This window comes from Cyprinus carpio, chromosome B22 (genome assembly GCF_018340385.1).
Source record: "Cyprinus carpio isolate SPL01 chromosome B22, ASM1834038v1, whole genome shotgun sequence".
Taxonomy (NCBI): Eukaryota; Metazoa; Chordata; class Actinopteri; order Cypriniformes; family Cyprinidae; genus Cyprinus; species Cyprinus carpio.
The window spans coordinates 34,340,233-34,363,435 of NC_056618.1; the positions used below are offsets into that span (position 1 = coordinate 34,340,233).

The window sequence follows — 23,203 nt, forward strand, 5'->3', positions numbered from 1 at the left end:
GTCGTTCGACATAACTCGTAGTGACCGACAGATAGGGAACCTTTTTTTTCTTAGGCTGAAGAATATTTAAAAACATTTAAAATTCTCCTACAAACAATCTTTTGTCCAATGGAAAGGTTCCGTGATTGTTAATGGTTGTTCATGCCAAAAAATAACCTTTATTTTTAAAAGTGTTGTTTGCTATAATCACTTCCTAACCCTATCTGTGCAAAAGTTTTTAAACTCATGCTCATGAAAGCATGTCATTCACATATTAGAGAGTCCGGAAAGTATAAAAAATTAGTGTATCCATCTAGAAAGTAATAAACATTTTTAAAATATAATTTATGTATGTTCTTTAACAAAAACATCAACTATTAGATGACAGCAGTTGTCAGAGTTTAGTAATGTAGTGGATGTAAACTGTCAACTAAATAAGACCGAAATAGATTAATTTCTTGTACATGCCTGTGAGAGTGTAATGTTCTTTATGACCAAAGACATTCATTCTATTTGAATTGTCCTGAGTTTCTTAATTGAATCCATTTTCTGTGGTTGTTATTCAGTAATGGGGCCACTTGCTGAGTGCTTGCAACTGTGCACAGTAGGAAAGGCTCTATGATTATGGACCTGACCTTTCCTCTCTCTGACATATGTCAGTTTAAAACAATGGAGGCCCTTAGTGGCTAAGTGTAGTGTTGTTGGTATTGTTAAAATATGGACCAATCAAAAATGGGTGATGTCAAATGATTTCGCTGATGTAATGCATGTAAGGTCAGCATGCACAGTACACAACAATATTGCGATTAATCTCAGATGGTGTAGCCATTTAACATCTTGGTGTTGCTGACTGGTTATTACCTAAATGGCACATTAACATAATTGGTTTCCTAAAGGAAAAGAAAGTGGCCAAGATAAGAAGGTCATTATTAGGCATATACCCTCTGTCCCTGGCACAAAGAGACATGCACATGCAAGTGATTTTGGAAAATAAGGTGTGTGTGTGTGTGTGTGTGCATATAAGCATTCAAAATACTGATTAGAAGAAAAATTCAGTGATTTGGATATATTTTTGGCAAAAAGTACAATAAATGTTTTGAACAGCAGTGATATTTCAGTAGTTCAACTCTGTTATGCAGGGGGAAAAAACAATTGTTGATCATTTGTATCCGTAACAGAGTTGAACTATTGAGGCTGATGTGTCCATGTCAATCTCTCTACAGTAGTTCAACTCTGTTATGGGGAAAAATACAGTGAACAGGATTTTTTGGCACAAAGGGCAACAGTAAACATGATGGAGTGCAATGATGTTTCAGTAGTTAAACTCTTACGCAGAAACAAAATAACAGTGATCAGTTGTTTCTAAAACAGAGTTGAATTATTGAGCTTGACGTGACCTTGTCGGTCCCTCTAGAGTAGTTCAGCTGTGTTATGAGGGGAAAAATACCGTGATCAGGATTTTTTGGGGGATACAACAATAAACATGGTACAGTGCAATGATGTTATCTGTGAAAAAATACAGTGATCATTTGTTTCCATACCAGAGTTGAACTATTGAGGTTGTTGTGTCCTTGTCAGTCTCTCTACAGTAGTTCAACTCTGTTATGGGGAAAACACAGTGAACAGGATTTTTTGGCACAAAGGGCAACAGTAAACGTGGTAGGTGCAATGATGTTTCAGTAGTTCAACTTTATTATGTGGGAACAAAATAACAGCGATCAGTTGTTTCCATAACAGAGTTGAACTATTGAGCTTAATGTGGTCTTGTCAGTCTCTCTAGAGTACAGTAGCTCAGCTCTGTTATGAGGGTAAATAAAATATAGTGATCAGGATTTTTGGGAGATATAACAGTAATCATGGTACTGTGCAATGATGTTATAGGTGGAAAAATTCAGTGATCAATTGAACTATTGAGCTTGACATGGCCTTGTCAGTGTCTCCACAGTTGTTCAGCTCTGTTACAGGGAGAAATAATATAGTGATCAGTATTTTTAAGGGGCACCATGTACAATAATGAATGTGGTAAGGTGCAATGATGTTTCAATAGTTCAACTCTGTTATGCAGGAAAAAATAACAGTGCTCACTTGTTTCTAAAACAGAATTGAACTATTGAGCTTGACATGGCGTTGTTAATCTCTCTACCATAGTTCAACTCTGTTATGCCTGAAATTTTTTATTTTTTTTAATCAAGCCTGATATGGCCAGTATATTGGCAAACACAAAATATTGATAATATTGACAGTATAGTGATAGAGTTTATGTTTATATTGGCCTAGTCAGGCTGTGTTGTTCAGGGAAAATTGCAGTGATCACTATATAACAATATTGACTGTAGAAAATGTGCAGTGGTGCAACAATATTTGCCCGCTAAAGCTGTTATTAGACATGTTGCACTGATTTTCAACTCTTTAACATCAAACCCTGGAAAATTTTGAAAGCCACAGGTTGGTGCAAAACATGTTTAAAGATAAATGTAATGGCTTATTTTTTAATAATTATAATAATAATAATTAGTGATTGATTATAAGGCACACTTTCTGTGACAGGGTTGAAAATGTAGCATTCATTAATCTTCCTATTGATTAGAAAATGTCTAAGACTTGGTTGATTTCTTGAAAATTAATCAGGAAACCTCACAAATGACAAAACATAAGACAACATAAGAAATTGGCAACAACACCATTAAGCAGTCTCAAGATTTCGTTTTCACAACAAAAATTTATTAGAAGAATAGTGGTTTTCATAAGAAGGTTCTAGCATCCAGTGAATACTAACTTGCACAATGTTACAATTAAAATGTGTTGAAAAATGGCATTTTTTTCCTAATGGGTAAAATATAACCAGTAAAACTCCACACATGCACAAAGACGGATCTAATCAGCATTTTGCTTAACGGTCAATGCAAATGAAAAGAAAGAGGAAACTTTTTTTGTTTGTTTTTAATTTAGACCACAGAAAATCTAATCAGTTTTTTCCTTTTCATTTTTTTTTTTTTTTAAAAAAAATCACATACATTATTCATTAGCCCAGCTCAAAAATAAGAATTTGCATTCAAACGGAAAAAACAAAACAAAACCAAAACAAATAGTGCAATCAAACAAAAATAATTGTGATCCTCGCAGGTGCTCTAACACGGACATCGATAATAGTCTAGAATAAAAGTCAAACACACAGTACAAAAAAAAGAACAAATTAATATACATAAATAAATCTACAGTACAAGAAAATATTAAACTATACAATGTTTTTGTCAAAGAGTAAACAGTATATATTGAAATGAGGTCTATTCCAGTTTCGGAGTGCCTGTCTTCCAACAATTGCACTGACTCGAAGGAACCAGTGTGTTACAGGTCAAGATGCCATTTCGTAAAAAGCACTCGTTTCGATCTAGATGGTCTGAGGTATATCGAAAACAAAGATTCGGAAAAAGCAGCACCTTATCCCACACTGGCAAACCTGCGCGTTTTAAAAACCCGTTCCGTCTCGTATTAAAAGTGTTAACATGTAAGTATTTCATTTTTTGCCTTAAATCAAGCCTGAACTTTTAAATCCAAGCCTGTGTGGAAAGCAACACACTCACTGCCTGTTATCAGGCATCGCAAACTAAAACCCACGACGACAAGAACAACAGGAATGTATCAAGAACTGCAGATCTGAGGGAAAATAACAAAACTCAACACCAAGACTAATAGAGGAGTAAATGTCGCCCTTGTGTCACACGACCTCTTATGTCGCTTTAATATGCACGATTCCTGTCTTTCTAATAATAATTATAGACGAAAATCACAGCACAGCCACTTCATAAATCCTTCGTTAAGTATCTGAGCTTTTTTGACAATAAGAGTAGGCACCTAAAAGCTCAAGAACAAAAAAGCAAGCACAAATTAAAACCAGAAAATCAGAACGCAATGTAAAGCCATTCACATATCGAGAGGCAGTTTCTTCAGGCAGTTTTTTTGCTGAAATACTTACATGCTAAAAGCAGAGAACAAAACTACCAATTACTGACTGCAAATGTGAAAGATCAGGCTTTGCGATGTAGAGGTACGTCTGTATAGGAGTGCTGAGACCGGTCGACCACTATCATTGAGGGCTCTGATGTGGTGTTTGTCGCTTTAGTTTAGTTCTATTGTCTTCAGGCATTTGAGGCACAGTGTGTGCAGAAGAAATTGTAATGAAAAGCACTGTCTGGCTGAGTGTTGCTCTTCACCTGAAGTTTCAGCTTGACATTCATTTCGTATATTGTACTTAAGTCTGGATACAAAGAATACAAAAACTAAAAAGGACAGAGGAAAAGAAATTAAGCGACAACAGGTTAAAAATGACTCTCGTCACGAGCGACCGTTTTCTTTTGCTCAATTTTTCCAAAAATATGTACGATTTTTTGTCGTATTTTAACAGCTAGGCCGCAGAATCTAGAGATAGTACCTGAATAGATTGAATCAGTGTCGTTTGTCCCTGAGGGATTCGTAGTTGTGGCTTAATAATAGGATTTAAGGTAAATAGAGAAATGGTTTAAGGATCGTTTTTTTCTTTTACTTTTTTTCCACAGATGATCAAGAAAACCACTACTTAGAGGCTTGCCTTACGTCTTATCAGAAATCGCACAATTTAGTGTATAAGAAATGGTTTATCCACAAAATGCATGAGCAAAAAGCAAAAAATTAAAAACCTCAAGCAGTTCCACACACTCACACACAACCAGCTCACAGCCACTGAGACGTTTCACTTCACACGAGAAATTATAATAGTAATAAACATCATTATCGTTAAGAAAAAGCAGTTGCAGCAAAGCACACCCAGGGCGCGTTTCTTCATCGTAATGAATGAGGATGATTTTAGGACATCGTCCGATAGAGATCCAGTGTTCACAAATAATTTAACCATCCGACTTCTGAAACTTAAATTTCATGTACATTTAGCAAGCAAAAAGAACAAGCAATACCGCAAAACCTGGCTGATAACCTTTTTCACAGGGAAAATTAATTTACATCACGGACTGATGTCGCAATGAATACTTCATAATCACTTAAAATGCTGTTATTAAAACAAAACGAAAATCACGGAATGGGCACGAGACTATATACACATCCACCTTAAAAAGTTTGCGCTTTCTCTTAATATATATATTTTTGTTTGTACAGTATTGTGGAAAAAACAGCTGTCTGCACCACTGCAGCGTTAGATGCCTTACAATAACTTAATTTATTCTTTGTTTAGCTCACTTCAAGACTAACTACCATTATGTGGACGATAAAAGAAATGTGTGAGCAAATGAAAACGAACTATACAAATGCGGTACACAGGAGTCTAAATATACTACACTGAAATGTTTGTTCCCTGAATCAAATGAGGAAGAGATAAACATCTCGTTCCAGAAGATACGTAAGAATATAACTATACATAACATTATATACAATGCACTGTGACTGTTGAGTGTATATATATTTAAGAACACATTAATATAATAACCTATAGCTTGTCCTAAAGTATGTATAGATACATAAAAAGTTAGTTTGTGTGTTAAGAGTTTAACTTTTTTTATTCTTTTTCCCCCTACATTCAGTTTAGCTGATAATGAGAATGAATGATGAAATTACGTTCGACAAATGCGTAAACTATGGCTTATGCTTAACAAACTACGTCTAAAAAAGACAAAGCCCACCTTTTCACTTTAAAATCTGGTTTTGGACTTCAAAATTGAACTTCATTTACGGTAACAGACTGAAATCTGCAATTATAAACACGATACTTGGTCTGATTGGTACTGCATTACTTTGAAATGGACTGTAAAAATAAGCATCTACTACTGATGCAATGTCTTCCCTTCCAAAACCGGCATTCACACTGTCTTCGATAAAAACTCTGGAGGTCACAAAGTTGCTGTACTGTTGGTTGCCAGGAGACATTCCTACTCAACCACAGCATCCAAATGAATCAGGTGACGAATCACAGTCTAGGCTCCCATTGGTTGTCACCTCATCACTACACACTTGCATAAAATTGACTAGCTTGACTTTCATCAACACTCAAGTCGCCTCAAATCGCCAACTCTCATTGGAATCGAGGGACTTGCAAAGTGCTGTCAGTGTGAACGCCGCTTAACCTTGTCAAGCACACGGGTGAACGATGAATGAAATAATGGTTCATTTGTTCCTGGGACTAAAAAACAAACATGAAAGGAAAGCAATGAAACCTCCACAACATACAACGGGCAGTGAAATTACAGAAGTAGAGATGGGGAGGCAGTGAACAAGGCTCTATCTACACGTGGAGGCTGTCAAGATTTACATGGATTTATTATCTGAGGTATTCTGCGTTGTAAGGTTTTTTTTCTTTAAATTGAAACATCACACATTGTACAGACATCAGAAACAAAATAAATAGTCTTTGTGGCCTTGTAGGTCTCAAGGGACCGAATGAAAAGTCTAAAGTTACAGCGTCCATTTTTTTTGTTTCCCCAGGTAATTCGTACTTTACAATCCTCGCCGTTTATAAAGCACTGAACTGAAGGATATTTGGCTGAATCTATTTAAATGCAAAAGGCAGTCTGATAAGGACGTCGCGTTGAGTTGTCCGGCTGTTGGGCGACCTGCTTTCTTGGGCCTGCGACAGCAAACTCACTTTTCTCAAGTCAAGGGGACTTAAATCACGAGTAATGCCTTGCTAGACTCATTTTCCCACTTATAGTTTAATACTGCAAAATAAAATCACCATTTTTAACCCAGTTTACTGGTAGGTTTCTGGATTATGAGCAGTAAAAAATGGAACCTAAAGGCAAGCGTTTTTAATAAAAGTAATTACAATATCAGTAGTATTAAGAAATATAGAAAAGGTATCAATCTTTAGCCGAGCCTAATCATTCCACTCTCATGCATTAACCTGAGGGGGTACGGGAGAAGGGATCCGATCATCATACTACACTGAACGCCGAACCTTTACAACGTTAAGACTCTTCTCTGAGAATTCTTACGAAACTTTAGAAAGTACTTGGAGATATGAACACAGCCAAACAGTTAGCAAAAGGCATTTTTGCTCCATAAAGCTTCGACTCCATACAAGAAAAGACCCACAAAAAAAGGTGTAAGCACAGCATCCCATCAAGAGATAAGATGCGTGCCTTTGACGTATGCAAAAGAATGCAAATGCGACCAATCGCATTTCTCGCAAACAAAGATACTGCCCACAGACTGCATTTGGCTTGATTTTCAAGGGCACAAACTAATATGGTATGACGTGACTATACTAGATTCTTGAGGAAACACACATAACGACGCGTTTCCAACTTTAGAGGTGATCGGTCAACCTGATTCTTCCCAAACACTGGTCTTAGAAGCAGTCGATATGCATAACTTGGGACCTTTTGGTCCAAAAAAATAAATCATTAACTCGATCAAAAACATGTTTTATTATTAGGTACACATATGTGCATGTGGAATGTATAACTGCTTTCTGACAGAACGGGACCGTGACTTTGGGAATGATGAGCCAGTGTTATCCGTGCATCTAAAATGCTACATACAGTACAGCCCGTAAGCCGATCAAACCGCCAACATGTTTCCACAACCTGATCGACAAAAGCCTGTAGGGACAGTCAGTCCCTCGAGATACAAGTCATTTTTGCTTTACTACCAAAGGGCTCCTATGTCAAAACCATCTGCAAATTGAGGTAGCAAAACTAATAATCCTAATCCCGCAGAACTCAATGGACTGCAGGATTGAAACAGTCATGGATGAAGTTAATGGTCAAAAGCAGATTCAGGCATGAAATTCCATGCAATTCCAACATAGTAGAAGGACTAATTGCAGAAAGAAGGAAACATTGTAACTCTGAACACATCTACAATTCTCTCCATCGGTGTCTCGGAAAATTAGAAAGAAAAATAAATCAACACAAAACTATGCCTAAATTTCAATGGTAGAAATTGCATGTAAAATACTGAAAATGCACAGTCTTGGTATAAAATAAAAAAAATAAAAAAACAGAAAAGAATGTGGGTTTTGCTTAAATGAAAGACTAATTAGAATAGGCACACCTCTACTTGAAAGATCTTGCAAGATTGTCATGGCAACACAAGGGCAGCCCTTTCACGGCGATAAGTTCTCAAGTTCTCTAGAAGAACGTTGACCATTTGATCAAACCCATTTCTTCTTTCTGCTTTCATTTGTGTATTCACTGCTCTATTTGACCTCTCACTGAGCTAGCATTGAGCCCCTCAAGAACGACTAAATCACCATTGCCATCCATATTAATGTTTAATTCTAGAGACAGTAGAGGCAGTGGTCTGTTGTTCACGTTTCATGGCTCTGTTCCATATAATTCACAGTTTCACTGAAGTTTTTGCCGGAACATCTCATTTTAATGTTGAAGTGTGTAGTTTTATTGACGTTAAAATTCCTGTTTTATGTAGACTAGAAAGTAACTTGTTGGTGAATTCCCCTGAAAAGTGTACACACTGGCACATTTTACAAACGCTGATCAGTGGTGCGTTTCCCGACAGCATCGTTAGCCCACTATGGTCGCATGTTTTGCTGTTACCTACATATTTCAACAATTTGGTGTTTCCCGAAATCATAGTTTAAATTAAAATTTGCAAACAGCATTGCAAACTTACATGGTTGGAACTACAGCTCTCGATCTGTGGTTAGATCCAACGTTTCTTGTTGGTAAGACATACTGATGTAAATAAATGATGCTAATGGGCACAAAAAGCAAGCTAAAATACAGAACTATCTATATTATCCATTCAATTTAAATATCCACCTCTTCGCTTCGTAACGGAAAAATGCTTTACTTTTTTGGTCTCTGGTGTTTCTAGTCAAATTAATGCACAATTTAACCCTGCACACAATTTTATATTTAGTTATATTTAAAAAGTTTCAATTAAATTAATTCAGTCAATCTTTTTACCCCTATTTTATCACAGATTTCTATGGAGACTGGAACAAGAGAACATCTAAACAGAAGTTAAAATCCATCATGGCGGCGCTCATTGGTAACTCAGAAAAAAGGTAGATATATTCATTTCAATTTTTATATTTCAGATGTTTATCTGCTTACCCCCAGGACATCGAAGATGTAGGTCACTTTGTTTCTTCAGTAGAACACAAATGATGATTTTTAACTCCAACCTTTGCAGTCTGTCAGTCATATAATGCATGGCAATGGTAACAAAAAAAAAGTTAAAAAACGCCAGAGCGCATACACACCTCACGCACTGGATGCCGTGTGCACGCTCAAGGCAGTTGGTAAAAAATGATATAAATACTGTTCGGTTTCTCACACAAACCAATTGTTTCGTGTCTTAGGACATCAGTGTGTCAGGGTTTAATTTGAATTTGTCTGTGCATGTTTTTTTTACTCTCATAGATTTTGTTACCATTGCCATGCATTATACGACTGACAGACTGCAACGTTTGGAGTTAAAAATCATGTTTTGTGTTCTACTGAAGAAACAAGGTCACCTACATCTTCGATGTCCTGGGGGTAAGCAGATAAACATCACATTTTCATTTTTGGGTGAACTATCCCTTTAACGACAGTCCTATATTGTAGAACCAACATGGTTCAAATGACGGAGATGCGACCATGTTCTGAAAACAGTCATGACTAGCTAGTTAGTTTCTACAGTGATGCAGCATACTATGGTGGTTAAGCAGCAACTTACATCATTGTATGGGATGCACACCCCTATTTGTTTCAGCATCCTGACAACTATGAGAGCAAATATGGTCGCAAGTTCTTTCATTACCATCTGAGTTCAAAGGAATTTTGACCATAGTTGGCTAAAGATACCTTTGGGAAATGCACCTCACCCCTGCATAGCAACATTGGCTTAACCAATAGAGTGTTTCGGGGGGTGTCGTTATCTGTTTGGAATGTGTTTAAAAACAACAACAAATACAATAGCGTTTTGCAATTCCACTAGTGGCCCCAAAACTACACACTTCACACACACATATATGTATGTATTTATTTTTATTTAATTGTATTAAAGCAATCTAGACGACATTGACTCAATTTAATTTAAGAGAAATAACATAGATTGTAAGTCGCCTTGGTTAACGATTTTCGATTGTTGTTACCAGTTACCTGTAGGTATCATCGGCTCATCATTTATATTAATTAGTAAACAACAATTAATCAAGCAATGATGATTGAATGCAATTATCGAATTATCGGTGACGATTGAACACTGCACAACAGGCACTCCGGATGACACCAAAATTCCAAGGAAATGCATAAAGTATACAGTATCATGTTGAACGCAAATATCTGAGTTTATCTATTTTGAGCAAAACTGTCTGTGCATATTCCATCAGTTTTCTCTGAGACATGTTTCTCTAGACAGTTACATTCAAAACATCTCTTTTACCACGGCGTGTGCTGCAAGTTCTACCATGACAACAGCTATTTTAAGCTATACTGCTGCAAATAATGGAAATCTAAACCTAAAAAAAATATTCAACTTAATATCATGCCATCAAATGAAAATGATGGCCCCTAAAACTACATAATATTTTCACAAACACAGAAAACAGTTATGGTGCAAGTAACTTTATTCGCTCAAGTGCATAGATTGGCAGAACAATTGATATCTATAATTGAATTGGACTAAAATGTTTGCCGAAAATTTGTTTCTCCCAATTTTGAAGATGTTTTCTGTTGAATAAAGGTGTGCCTATTCATTTTTATCTCACCAAAAAAATGAGGAAAAAAGTTAAGAAAGAACTTCAAAGAACTGCAACATGACAAGATAATTTTGGGGCTTGTGATTTGAAAAATAAATAAATAAAATGCTTTGAATCTAAAAAAAAAAAATCTCTAAAATATAAGTGAATGGCAGTTGAAAAGTGACATTTAATCAGATGTAATAATAATAATAAAAACATATAACTTGGAGTGCCTATGTGTCCATATATGCCTTTTCTGTTTCTTTCTCATGTCATAACCAACTAGCTAGGCTACACTTTAGGAGTTATCAAAAGAATAGCCTAAAACTGTATAACCATCCACACGATGTAGACCTGATGGTGTTTTGAGTGTATGGAGTGTGTATTAATTGTGGCGTACAAATGTGTGCCCTATTGATTTGAACTTTTGTGTGCTAACGTCAATAAAGTTGCATTCAAAAAGAGACCCGTGGTTTAGTTAAGCAAAATATTCATATTTTAAAATGCACCGGAAAAAACAAAAATGCGACTAGCGTTATTTATAAACTGCTTCCTTGAAAAGTAATAGTTGCGTTTTTTTGGAAACGTGTAAAAGTCAAGTACAGGTCCTGATTTCTACAACTAAATGTAGAATCAGCTGCTCTGGAGCGATCTCGCCTGAGGTAATGCTGTTATGTGGATATGCAGTGGAGGTCAAAAAAAAAAAAAAAAAAAGAGGCTATCTTAGCATGTTTTCAGAGAAGAAATCATTATGAGCCACTTGAGACAAAACAAATGGCACTTCATATGGTACAGAAACTGAGGTTGTAGCTGTCAGCGTCATTTTCCATCATTTCTTAGTGTAGCATTTCAATTTCAAACAGAAAAAAAGACAAATAAAAAGATAAACAGTAAAATAAATATAATATATATTAATTGTAAATGTATAGATTTTCTTCCATATAAAGGTATCTCTTGAAATTTTTGGAATGCAGTTTAAAAACAAGTTTACAGAGAGCACAGAAACGACAGAAGGTTAACATTTCCACCTGTCCCATATTCTCCCCTTCAAACCTCCATTTGTGTTTTTCACAAAAACACACATGACGGTTAAATCGCATTTCAGAGTACAGGAAAAAGGTATCGTGGTTACCTACAGTATCCTTTGATATTTCCCTTGACGATCAACGTTATGAGTTAACTTAAAGGATGGGACCCGTTATTGGCAAGATGAGAATGTTAAGCGAAATTTTTGATTGTATTCAAAAAGTTCGATTTTCTGTACCTGAATGAAAAGGGTGTAAATATTGGTCAGTCAGACACATGAACTGCCCCTCTTGCCATCCCTCTCATAGAAGACAAAAAAGAGGGTGAAATAGGAAAATAAAATTAATTTCCCAGAGTTTCAACTGCTCCTTTTCTACGTGCCCCTGAATGGTATTTAAGGATGTGGCACAGAAAGGTGCGTTTATTCCCAAGGATGAGGTATATTGTGCAAAGACTGTAGTTAATAACATGTCTATGCACGTCTTGTACAGGTAGTTATGTCTGCATCGTTATCCGACTGACGAATATTGCGAACCCTTCTGCTGAATCTATCCTGAGATACGAAAGTACTGAAGGCTACAGGTATACGCTTCAGAGAAACGCAAAAAAAATAAAAATAAAAATAAAATTGAAACGAGCAGCAAGAGAAAAACTAAAACAGTCTGTTCAAAGTGTGAAATGTGAAAGTGCCATATTTTCTAAACAACTAGTTTAAGAAATTAGTCGTTAATGGTTTTACATTCATTTGAGTAAAGACGGTATAATTTCTTCAAGAGGAGGATGTTTTTGGACAGGGGGAGCCGTTAACCCTGTAATACATTAATCATTAAAGTTTAATTAAATAAATATGTTGAAATGGCATGCACCATAGTGAATCAGACAGCTGATGATAAATAAAGGTTGCAGAATGTACAGTAGCATTGTAAAATTTCAAAACTTTCTAGACTAGCCATGGAAAGCTGATCGTTTGAAACTTTTAGATTTAAGTGCTGCAAAACATCTTCCAGTCGTAGCCATCAGTGCAATAATTTTTAAGTGCCAATTATAGGGGCAAATATTCAATTATAATAGAATCTGTTTGTACTAGTAGTACTAACAATCTAGTTGTAGCTACTGATCTACTACTAATTTGCTACTAGTTGTATTTCAAACTGACATTTTTGTCTTGTTTTCCAGTAAAATTTTTTAGTAATATTATTGGAGAATCCAACAAAATGTATACTTGAAACAAGAAAAATAAATTTTCCAAATAAGAAGACAAATGTAATTCAAGGGTTTCAAATATCCAAAGAAACCAAGAAATCTTTAGATCTTTAGGTATTTTTACTGGAAAACAAGACAAAAATACTGGTTAAGATAATGTTTAAATGGCAAGAGTCAAGCACAGCTGAGTAGTATTTTACATCACATTGATTAATAAATAAATCGAATTGATTGATTGATTGATTGATTGATTGATTAAGGACCTAACTAATTTCTAATTAGACACTTCAAACGCTCAGCATTGGTAAAGTGTTGGTGCATTTGATGCCAGATGACCTTAAGGGATTTACACAGTAGAGCTTATAAGTATGAATATGATTCTATTTCTTTATACATAAAATCTTCCTTCAACTTGTTTCATGTAGAAGTACAGTAGCATGTGATAATTTATGAACTTAACCAAATATGTCACATTAATGTTTTACTATTGTATGTTGCATTGATTAAAAATAAGCATTTTTGCTTAGTGAGATAACAATTAAAATGACAACCATACTTACAAGTATAGCATTCTAGGAAATATATACAATTCATACAATCCTAATATAATGTGGGAAATTCACTCGGTCTAGAACAAAATTATAAGGGTGAGCCCAGGAGAGTTTTCCCGGTTGTCCGCTTTGATGACAGCCCCGCCACCAAGTGTCAGGTTATAAATCGTTAATCAGCCTCCACTGAACTGGTGCATGCCATTTACTTAAATGATTCAAATTAAATTATGAAATAAATAAAAGGTACATTTCAAAGAGTCAGTTTCATCATCAGAAACCCTGAAGTTTGAAGTATAATTTTTGTCACAGACTGGGTGAGCACCAGGCAGTCATATTTACCAGAATGCCCTTCAAAACAACATCAAAGTGGAGCATGCCATTCCAAAAGCCTTCTCTTTGAAATCTTCACAGATCTATGCGCTTTCTTGGTTTTATATACATCAGACAACACAGTTTAGATTTGAAAAAGGGGCAATGTGACAATAAACAGTGAGGCAACACTAGACAAATCTGAAAATTCAAGCTGTTGACCACTGTATATTGAAGAGGTAATTTTTTCAAAACAAAATGAGCATGTTTGGGTCTAAGCTGCAGGACGCCGGGGGGTCGTTGAAATGCTTCCCCTTTGATCTTGCAAGTCTCCTTTATGCTATCTGCTACTGCAAAAGCTACTTTAAAACACTCCCAAACATATTCGCTTTTATTTTTAAACAAAGTGCTATTTTCAGAGAGATCTCAGAAAAGTCCCAACTGGCCAGGTGTTTCGAACGATAACATCCTACCAAAATCTGCAATCCATGGCTCAGCTCGACCCAACCTACGCCGGTATAAAGCCCTGCCCCTGACCCAATTCATTGACTAAGAATTGTGTCACAGGTTCCAGTTCAAGTAGGTAAGATGCATTGTTTCTCTAAAAACATGATCGCTATATTTGTCTCAGTTGCCCTGAGTTTTACATGAGGAAATAAAACTATTCAGAGACAAGAATTGGCTCTCTGAAAGAATGCTAATTCATAATATAACAGGGTTATATGGTCATAACCCTACCTACATTTTCCCCAACCTATGTTCCCCAAAACCAACCCTCTGCGAAAAATGCTCTTCTTTTTATAAATATACACGTCAGCAACTGACTATAAGCAGCGACGAGGGAGCAGCTAGAATCAGCCAAAAGTTGACTGCGTGCACCCTCCCTCGATTAAATTTACAAGAAAGATGTGAATTGGAAACACGTTCCTGTCCTGTGTGGCTTAAGTCGACATTGTCCCTTCATGGGCGTCGAAATCCTTTTAAGAGAGAGGCTTTCGCTAAGAGTAGAGTACTGTAAAATGAGCATTATGTGGTATGCCAGACAGAACAGTAAGTGCGTAATGCAAGCAGTGTCGAGGTAATCAGGTCTAATTGCCAGATTTAGGCTCTGGCGAGTGCCAGACTGAAAGTGTAGTGCAAAAGAAAGCGCTAGAGTTAAAGAAAAGTTTTGTTACAGTAAAGTAAAAAAAAAGAATTTTCAACATCACAAACATGCATCCCTGAATGACTAATCTTAAGCTTCATTTTTTTTAAATGGACATGTCTAATTCTTATTCTGTTTCAATGGTGCAGAATATAAAAGGAGGAAACTACAAAGAGTTGAAAGCAATTGGTTTACCTGTTAATAGAAAACGGGCCTAGGATCGATCCCTGGTGAGAATCCAACTCTAAAATAAATTAGTTTTAAAGATTATGAATTATTTCATAAACCTACCAATCAGAGGAGATAAATTCATTTTTGAAGGGTCAATTTCCAGCCTTGCATGTAACCCTTGAAACCCCGCTTCTCGTTTCTCAAAATGGCATGCCGTCCAAAACGCATGAGCACTAATGGCGCAGCGCACAAAGTCCAGATGAAGGGGGCAAACAAAGGGTTAATCTGCTTGCTTTGTTTTTGTTTTTTTATAAAATGTCTCTCTGTCGATACTCTCTTATGGCTTTAGTACGCATTTGTTACTTTATGTTGTAAAAAACTTCAGCAAATGCTTGCAGTGTCAATGTGACCAGTGATAACTGCCAATTTGTTTCTTATCCCCAGTTATCAGGCTTAAATCCTCCCATGAATCCCTGCAGTTGTGCTCACCCAGATACTGCAAGTATAAATTGGCACAATTAAAGCCCCATCCTCAATTCCAAATCATTTTAGTTTTTTTGTGTCTGTCAGAATCTAAAACGTTTTCCATTTAATGAGGTGTTCTGTGTAATCTACTCGGCTTTGTCTCCTGTCCCCTGCAAGACATCCACTTGCGTTGCGATGGGTGTGGTGGCAGGCGTCGACATGGATTCGGTTTCGGCAGTGATCCCAGAGTCCTGCCCCTCTGCCCTCATCATCAGTTTAAGCTTTTTCTTTGGTGGGTTCTTCAGGGTGCCCATCCTCTCTTTCACCTTGTACTCCAAGGTACTGTGGGGAATACCGTAGATGTTCTGCGCCTTCGAAACGCTCATCTTCCCACCCATCACCACAGCAATGGCCTCTTCTAGAATCTCACTGTTGTACTGCCGATACCGTCCCCTTTTCTTTCGGGGTTGCTTGGAGCCAGTCGGGTCTGCCTCTGGATCTGATGTCGGGTACTGAGGTCCCAAAGTTGGCTGTTCGAGGTCTGCACCCCAGTACTCGCCCACGGCTCCTCCATCAAGAAGGCCTCCGAGAGCGGCTCTGCGATTCTGCTTTGGCAAGATGGCCCTCAGCTTCCTACTAAGCGCGTTCTCCGAGTGCACGTTGCCCAAAGCTATAGAGCTATAACTGTAGAGATCCGAGGCATTCCCATGGGAGTCCCAAGACAGATCCATGCCTCTGACCTGTGGGATCTTCAAGTCCACTGGAGGGGAATGTCCAGGTTCTTTCTTTACCATGATGGAACTGGTGTCGTGGGACTTTGTACCCTTGGTGAACACACCTTGGTTCTCCTGGAAAAGAGGCAGGTCGTTTAGGTCGCCGCTAACTTGTTTGAGCTTCAGGAGGCCGTCTAGATGGGATTTCCCCCATATCCCATCACGGGAAAGAAGGGACGGGGCTTGGCTGTTGAGGAGACCCGTGGACTCTAGGCTAGCCAAAGAAAGAGGTTGGCCAAGGAGGCGATGTTTCTGGCTCAGGAGTTCCTCTTTTATGAGGAGCGAGCGGGCCAAGGGTGGCTTGAGGGGCCCAGAACCAATACAGTTCTCCCTTATCCCATCATGCAAGCTTCTCGGTGGCAAGCCATCCTCATCATCAACATCTCGATAGTTGTGATCAGCTCTCTGGGAACGCCTAATTTATGGAAAGATAAAATGTTTAGATGTGAGAATGTGGTTTGCTACTGGAAGGAAGTCTTGTATTTCAGTCTTGTAAAGGAAAGGGACAATTACTTTGTCTGCTAGAAAGTGGATAGGGCAATTTCCATGAAGAAGGTACACTTTGGTGTCCCATTACTTTTTTTTGTAAAAAGAAACAAATACCATGTTTTTATGTGTGTGAGAGAACTATTAGATCACTGAATTTAATAGATCTCAATTTTATCCAACAATTAAAGTAAAACGTTATAATTTTCACACAAACTGATGAATTGATAAACTACTATAGTAAAAACTATTTACAATGATTAACTTATTTTAAATAACCATAAACTTTTTTCCCCAACAATTTGCAATCAACCCTATTACCACGTGACTTCTCCTAATTACAGCATGGTGACACGTAAAGGCCTTTCCACACTGAGCGCGAAAAAGCAAAACAAATATTGGACGCAATGACGGACTGGAATAAAACAACAGATTCCTATGGATGCTTCCACATAGACCGTGAACATTCACGCACCGAAAATGCAAATTTTTTTTTTTCAAATCAGTCTGACGAATCTTTTTAGTTTCGCAAAGTGAATACACGGGCCATTCAATAAGAGTTGAGTATACATCATGTGGCCAAAGCAACTGCTAGCAACTGCTGTTACCCAAAAGGTCGACACAGTGGTGCTAAAAGCTCAGAAGACTGTATTGAGCACGAGCCTAAAAACACAGAAGTAGAGGACTTTCAGAGTCAGAGCGAGTTGACTCTCTAGATCTTATGTATTAAAAAAATCGAGTGAAACACTTTTTTACACATAAAATATCAAAGCAAACAGACATGATTATGACGATATATTTTCTTTATGTTTTTGTATGCAGCTCATGGTATTTTTATAACAATACATGATGTTTATGACACATTTTAAGCAGTGTAGCATTATTAAACATGCAAAGAGTGCATGTCTGCCTATTATAGAAACAAAGTCAACTATAGAAGTTATTTCATGCACTCGATGATGGTTTAAAGTGGGTTTTAAGCAAATACGTTAATTACATACATTTTCATGTGTAACTTGATGCTAATTGTACCTCTATTTATATTTTAGGATTTACTCTTGTAAGCATTATAGATCGTTTGTGTTTCTGGTGTAGAACCAAACTTTATTTATCTTAATTTAATATTGTAGATTGAGCAGCAGACGCAGTTAAATCCATATACAAGATACATATCTGAGGAAAAATGCATTGCTGGTTGCGCCACCTAGTGTGCAGGCATGAGTTAGCAGAAGGCCATTAATCGTTTCGCGCTCGATGTGAAATCACCGTTCGTCGGCGATTCGCCTTGCTTTTTCACATCGCACTCAGTGTGAAACGGCCTTAAGACGCTGACTGATTTTGTCAAGTCCAATCATTCAACCATTAACAAAAATTGAAATTTTTTTTATCACGTTTTCTTCAATTTATAGGAAATAAGTTTTTCAATGTTCCAGTTGATAAACTTTCTAAATAGGTAACAGGTTAGCAAATTTAGATTAAGTTAATCTCTCACTAAAGTAGAGGGCTTAGCTAGTTTGCAAACAAATATTCAGTGACAGATTAATTTACCAATTCTAGCCCTTTTCATTTAATCCATTTTGTCTTTTAAATGACATATATTTTACATATGTTTGATGTTTATTGCTAGAAGATAAAATTACACAAATCAGGTTTTTAAGGGTATTTAGACTTTCACAAATGTTTCAAATTTGAACAGGGTTACAGACACTGCAAACCAAATATAAAATGAACAGAAAATAAAACCTTAGGCTTAGTGTTAACATTTTACAAGGTTAAACACCTACCATTTGTTTAAAAAAAAAAGTTTTGTATTTTTTAAGAGAACAAAAAAGTATAATTAAAATAAATGTACCTCTCCTGAGGAAATGATTGTATGTACCTCAGTTTACTTACCCTGAAGTGTCTTAGTACGGAAAAGAAGGACACTGACTGTCTAGGCTGGAAATTGAAGGTCCCACAAGGGGTTGTCCATGAACTCTCTCTGAAACTGTTCTCTGATGACACTTAATGTAGATTACTCTGGTTCGTCTGTTCCTTCAAGCATCAGCTAAATTATGAAATTTTGATTCATGGCCATGATTCAAATAAAGCTTATTACTGTAAAAACTGCATGTACACACCATTCTGTACCAGATTTATACAATTTCCACTACATGGAGGTACTTTTCCTTTCTTTTTTATGTCCAACTAACTTTTAGATAGTTATTTTATGCTAAAAGAGTTAGTATCATTTTAAGGACACCTGTTACCTTTGCATTATATAGTTTGGGTTAAAATCCTTACCAGTAAATCTAAAATTCTTTCTTTGTTTCTAAAATTGTTTCTGCAGGTCCCATTTAGTGAGCTACCATCAACAAAAGTGAAACACAAAATAAGCACCTAGACTAGAGGCTAATTTTAAAGGCCACTGATTCACCTTTACAGGCACGTGTACAACAGACATGCCTGAGATGGTTACATTTGTAGGTTAGGATTTTGTGAGGTGTTTGTGTGTTTGAGCTATGTGTTTGATAAATGTAAGGCTTTAATGTTTTGCTGGTTTGTTTTAAGAATTGATTATTAATACCCCTTAGTTGTGGGCATGATTGAGAAACCATGAGAGCTTTTCAGCGAGACACTACCATGACTGTGGTTCTTCTTAGTTGAGAGGTCAAGGACTCCATCTGTAAAAAAAACCCCCATCATATTCTAAGACCAAACTAAGGAAAATCAATCAAGCAAACTGAATCACACCGTCTAGTTTTCTTTTAACCGTATAGATCCGACTTTCCTTTTGATATTTCATTCTGGTTTTAGTGCTTATATAATCAATATGACTAAGAATTATGATGATGATGATTATTACAAAATTAAAATATTAAGCAAAATAAGAAGTATTTCATTATTAAACATTTAAAAATATAGTGTTTTAAAAAAATGCATATGATAATTCGAAAATAATAATAATATACTGCACAGTGTCCTATTAACATGCAGGTGGCCTATAACTACAAATCATTAGAAGGGTTTTATTATAAAATATTATATTACGATAAAAATATGTAATTTCCTAATTTTTGAAAGTTCATGTTTTTAATATGAAAAATGAGCCTCTTAAACATCTCATTTATGCATTGAGGGGGAAAAAACTATTGGAGAAAAACTATAATTGGACTAACTATTGGAGAACACTGGAGAAAAACATATTTACTTCAAATTCTTTAGAGAGAAGAATAATCTTTTCTTAATTTTACCCCAAAAACAGGGTGGTGTGAGCATTATGGAGCACTATAAACTTGCTATTTATGTTTTATTCATGCTCTTATTCATACTTTTTAATAGCTTATTTTTGGGCAAATCAAGGTCAAATCTTTGATTCTTTTCAGGATGTCAGTTCTTTTGAACTGTTTAAAACACTTATTCAACAATTAATTTGCTTTCCGTCACTTGAAAATGTACATGCTTTTTTTTATTAGAACAAAAAATATTTGTAGATAAATTGCTTTATATTATTATTTACTGATATATCCGCTAATACACATACACATGTTTATTTTTATATTTATAATGTTAATGTTAGTGGAAAACATTCCTTGATCATTTTTAACTGAAACTAAAACCTATTTTTTCAGTTGCCTATATGATAACTTGTTTTCAGATAACATATCTTGAATTAAGTTTCTAAAAAAATAATTTTGCTTCTGAAATGTGCTGAGGATGTTTATTTTAGGCCCAAATATGGGTTAAGAAAAGTTTTTTTGCAGCATACTGCGATCCACAGATTGAATTAAACACGGCTCTGACCTTGTTCACTGGGTTCAGTGTCTGGTTTCTTGATGGTGAGGTCCAGTGGGGAGTCCTGGTCTGCCATGAGAAGCTTGCTGAGGACGGGATTCTGTGCGGAGGCAGCGGCGCCGGCGCCGGGTGCGGAGGCGTCCGGCTCCAGCGAGGGCGCTTTCGGCAGGCTTTGGTCCTTGGTGCCGTTGGGCTGGGACTGGGGTTGGGGTACGTCCTGAGTTGAGCTGGTTTTTGAGGTATATTCGGCAGCGAACTGTCGGATCATTCGCTGCATGATCTCACGAGCCACTAGAGGAATGTGGGGGTCTGTAAATCTCGGGAGGTCTGCTGAGGGAAAATATATGAAGGAATAAATATATTACTTGTTTTTTGAAAATATATGGAGAAATAGATTTTGGCTACAAAATATAAAAAGTCTATCCTTCAGTGATATTTACTGCTCACACTTTACACCAGTGCTATTTTAGTATGACTGAGATAACTGAATCATTTGCATTTTTTTTACATTATAATTCATTTTTATTAGTTTTTAATATTTGTAATTAACTTTTGTTTTAGTTATATATTAATTACATTTTTTATATATATATTATTGTATTTTTATTTCAGTTTTCAAGTTACACTAAGTGAAAATAAGTTTTTAAGTTTTTTAAATTTTATTTTAAGTTGTATTTTATTTATTTATAACGGTTTTAGTATTCGTTAACTATAATAACCCTGCTTCACACACATTTGAACAAATCTATTGTATTTTGCAGTATTGTTATTGAACGAACGGTCAGGTGAACATAATACGATAAGTTAATATTTGACTAAATGTACCTCTCTTATATAGATTTTATGTCTTAGAACACTGCATTATTAAACTATTTCACAATACACTTGATTAGTGCCATTGTTAAAATCAAAGCAGGCAAGCCTTTGAAAACATTTCCTACAGGGCAGTAAAGTCCTGCAGACTTCCAAAAAGGAAAAGCTGTTTCCTAAGTTTAGATTAGAGTTTAAAAAACATCAAATATGCACGGCCAGGAAGAGAAACAGAAGACTAAAAACATCTGAACATCAAAACACTTGGACATCCATATACATATGCTGTGTGTATAATCTGTGTCTTAAGATTTAATTTGATTTAAAGGTCTTTTAGTTATTATCAAAATTAATTTTTGCCATGCCATAACTATTTGAATTTTATTTAAAAAATCTATTTAAAAAGGACATCAATTTAATTCACCACTTTAATTGCCAAAAATTTAAAATTAAATAAAATGTAATGCAAAATTTCTGCAAAAGCAGTATCTTCACTTTATCAACTAGTTTGGTTTCATCTTATTTAAATGACAATATAATGCAGATCTTACCCTTTCTATAGAAGACAACATTGAGGAAATCCTCTGCTTGCTTCTCAAGTTTGTTAATGTTGGACTGCTCTTGTTTGAAGCTGTCCGCTTCTGATAAAACTTGGTTGTTTAAACCAACCAAATTTTCCTGGAGAGAAAAAAATAAAATAAGAGACTATAATTAATAAAAAAAATCATTACCTGTCATTTGTCTGATAAACAGTGAAAGCGTTAATGAGCATCTCCTATTTTTTTTCTTTCAACCCCAATCACCCAGTTACTACAAACATATTTAAAGTGCTGCTTGGTTGAAAACGTTCAATGACTCGGTGCGATATGTGGAATTGCTAATGCATTGTTTGTGGAAACATATAAGAGTGAGATTAATTACCTTCACTTTTTCACGTCTTAAGCAGCAAAAGAGACAATTTTCATTAAACGACCAATCTGACACACCCTCCGGCTCACAATCTGCAAGAGAAAATAAATCATATCAGTGCTGTCCTTTTATAAACAAACACTAAACACTTTGCAACATATTGCAACAAACATGTTGGCCAATTATTAATAATAATGCATTTAAAAATAACAATAATATTCTGTGTTTTTTTTCTGAACCGACAATTATCAGTAGCATCCCAAATAATCTTTTGGGTCACATACTTTTTTATATCATAATATTACAAAACAATAAAAATATAAAGAAAGAAGCTTTCCTCTTTTCGAAAAAAACTTAAGAACTACATCTTCCGCTGGTTGCTTCCACACAAAGGTCAGAAGCGTGAAACTGTTTCTTTTTTACATTTGATTTAAGTTTGAAAAACTGAATTATTGCTCCTAATGCAAATTGCAATACAAGTGAACTTGTCTAATTTCAGTGCATACGTTCATCGTTTACAATTTAGCAAGTCAGTTGTTTAATTCAGGGCTGAGAGATATTTTTTGTTATACCTCATCATATTTTACTCAATATTCTCAATAATATTCTTGTATTTTCATCAATTGTAATTCATGTATTTTTTACATTCTGATCAAACACCCATTGAAATTGCTTCAAAATGCTTAAGAACTACATGCAAAAACTGTAATATTTAACTAAATATATAGGACTGTCAACTAATTTAAAAATATTAATTAAAATAACTCACATATTAATATTTGTTGAGAAAAGCCCTTAAAGGAAGACCTAGTCAAATGTATTGGTGACACCGAAAGGAGTCATGTGCATGATCTTCTTGAGCACGAAAAATTAAATTACAAAGGTTTTCTGGTGTAAGAAACCATAAGTGGGCCTTGGGGAAAAATTA

The 23,203-nt window shown here is 35.8% G+C and overlaps 1 protein-coding gene across 2 annotated transcripts in view; it reads right to left on the reverse strand.

Moving 5' to 3' along the window:
- Positions 1-9,407: 9,407 nt before the first annotated feature.
- The window catches only part of LOC109089111 (ligand-dependent corepressor-like), a 36,757-nt gene continuing 22,961 nt past the window's right edge, over positions 9,408-23,203 (reverse strand). Inside the window, exons 3-7 of one of the 2 annotated variants that reach the window (XM_042749703.1) lie at positions 22,288-22,367; positions 21,918-22,044; positions 20,566-20,883; positions 19,349-19,445; positions 9,408-16,711 (exon numbers count right to left, since the gene is read on the reverse strand). In XM_042749703.1, the coding sequence (XP_042605637.1) occupies positions 15,670-16,711; positions 19,349-19,445; positions 20,566-20,883; positions 21,918-22,044; positions 22,288-22,367 (1,664 nt within the window). In that variant the 3' untranslated portion in view covers positions 9,408-15,669. Of the gene's footprint in view, positions 16,712-19,348; positions 19,446-20,565; positions 20,887-21,917; positions 22,045-22,287; positions 22,368-23,203 lie in introns of both variants that reach the window. The other variant, XM_042749702.1, reaches the window with a different exon arrangement.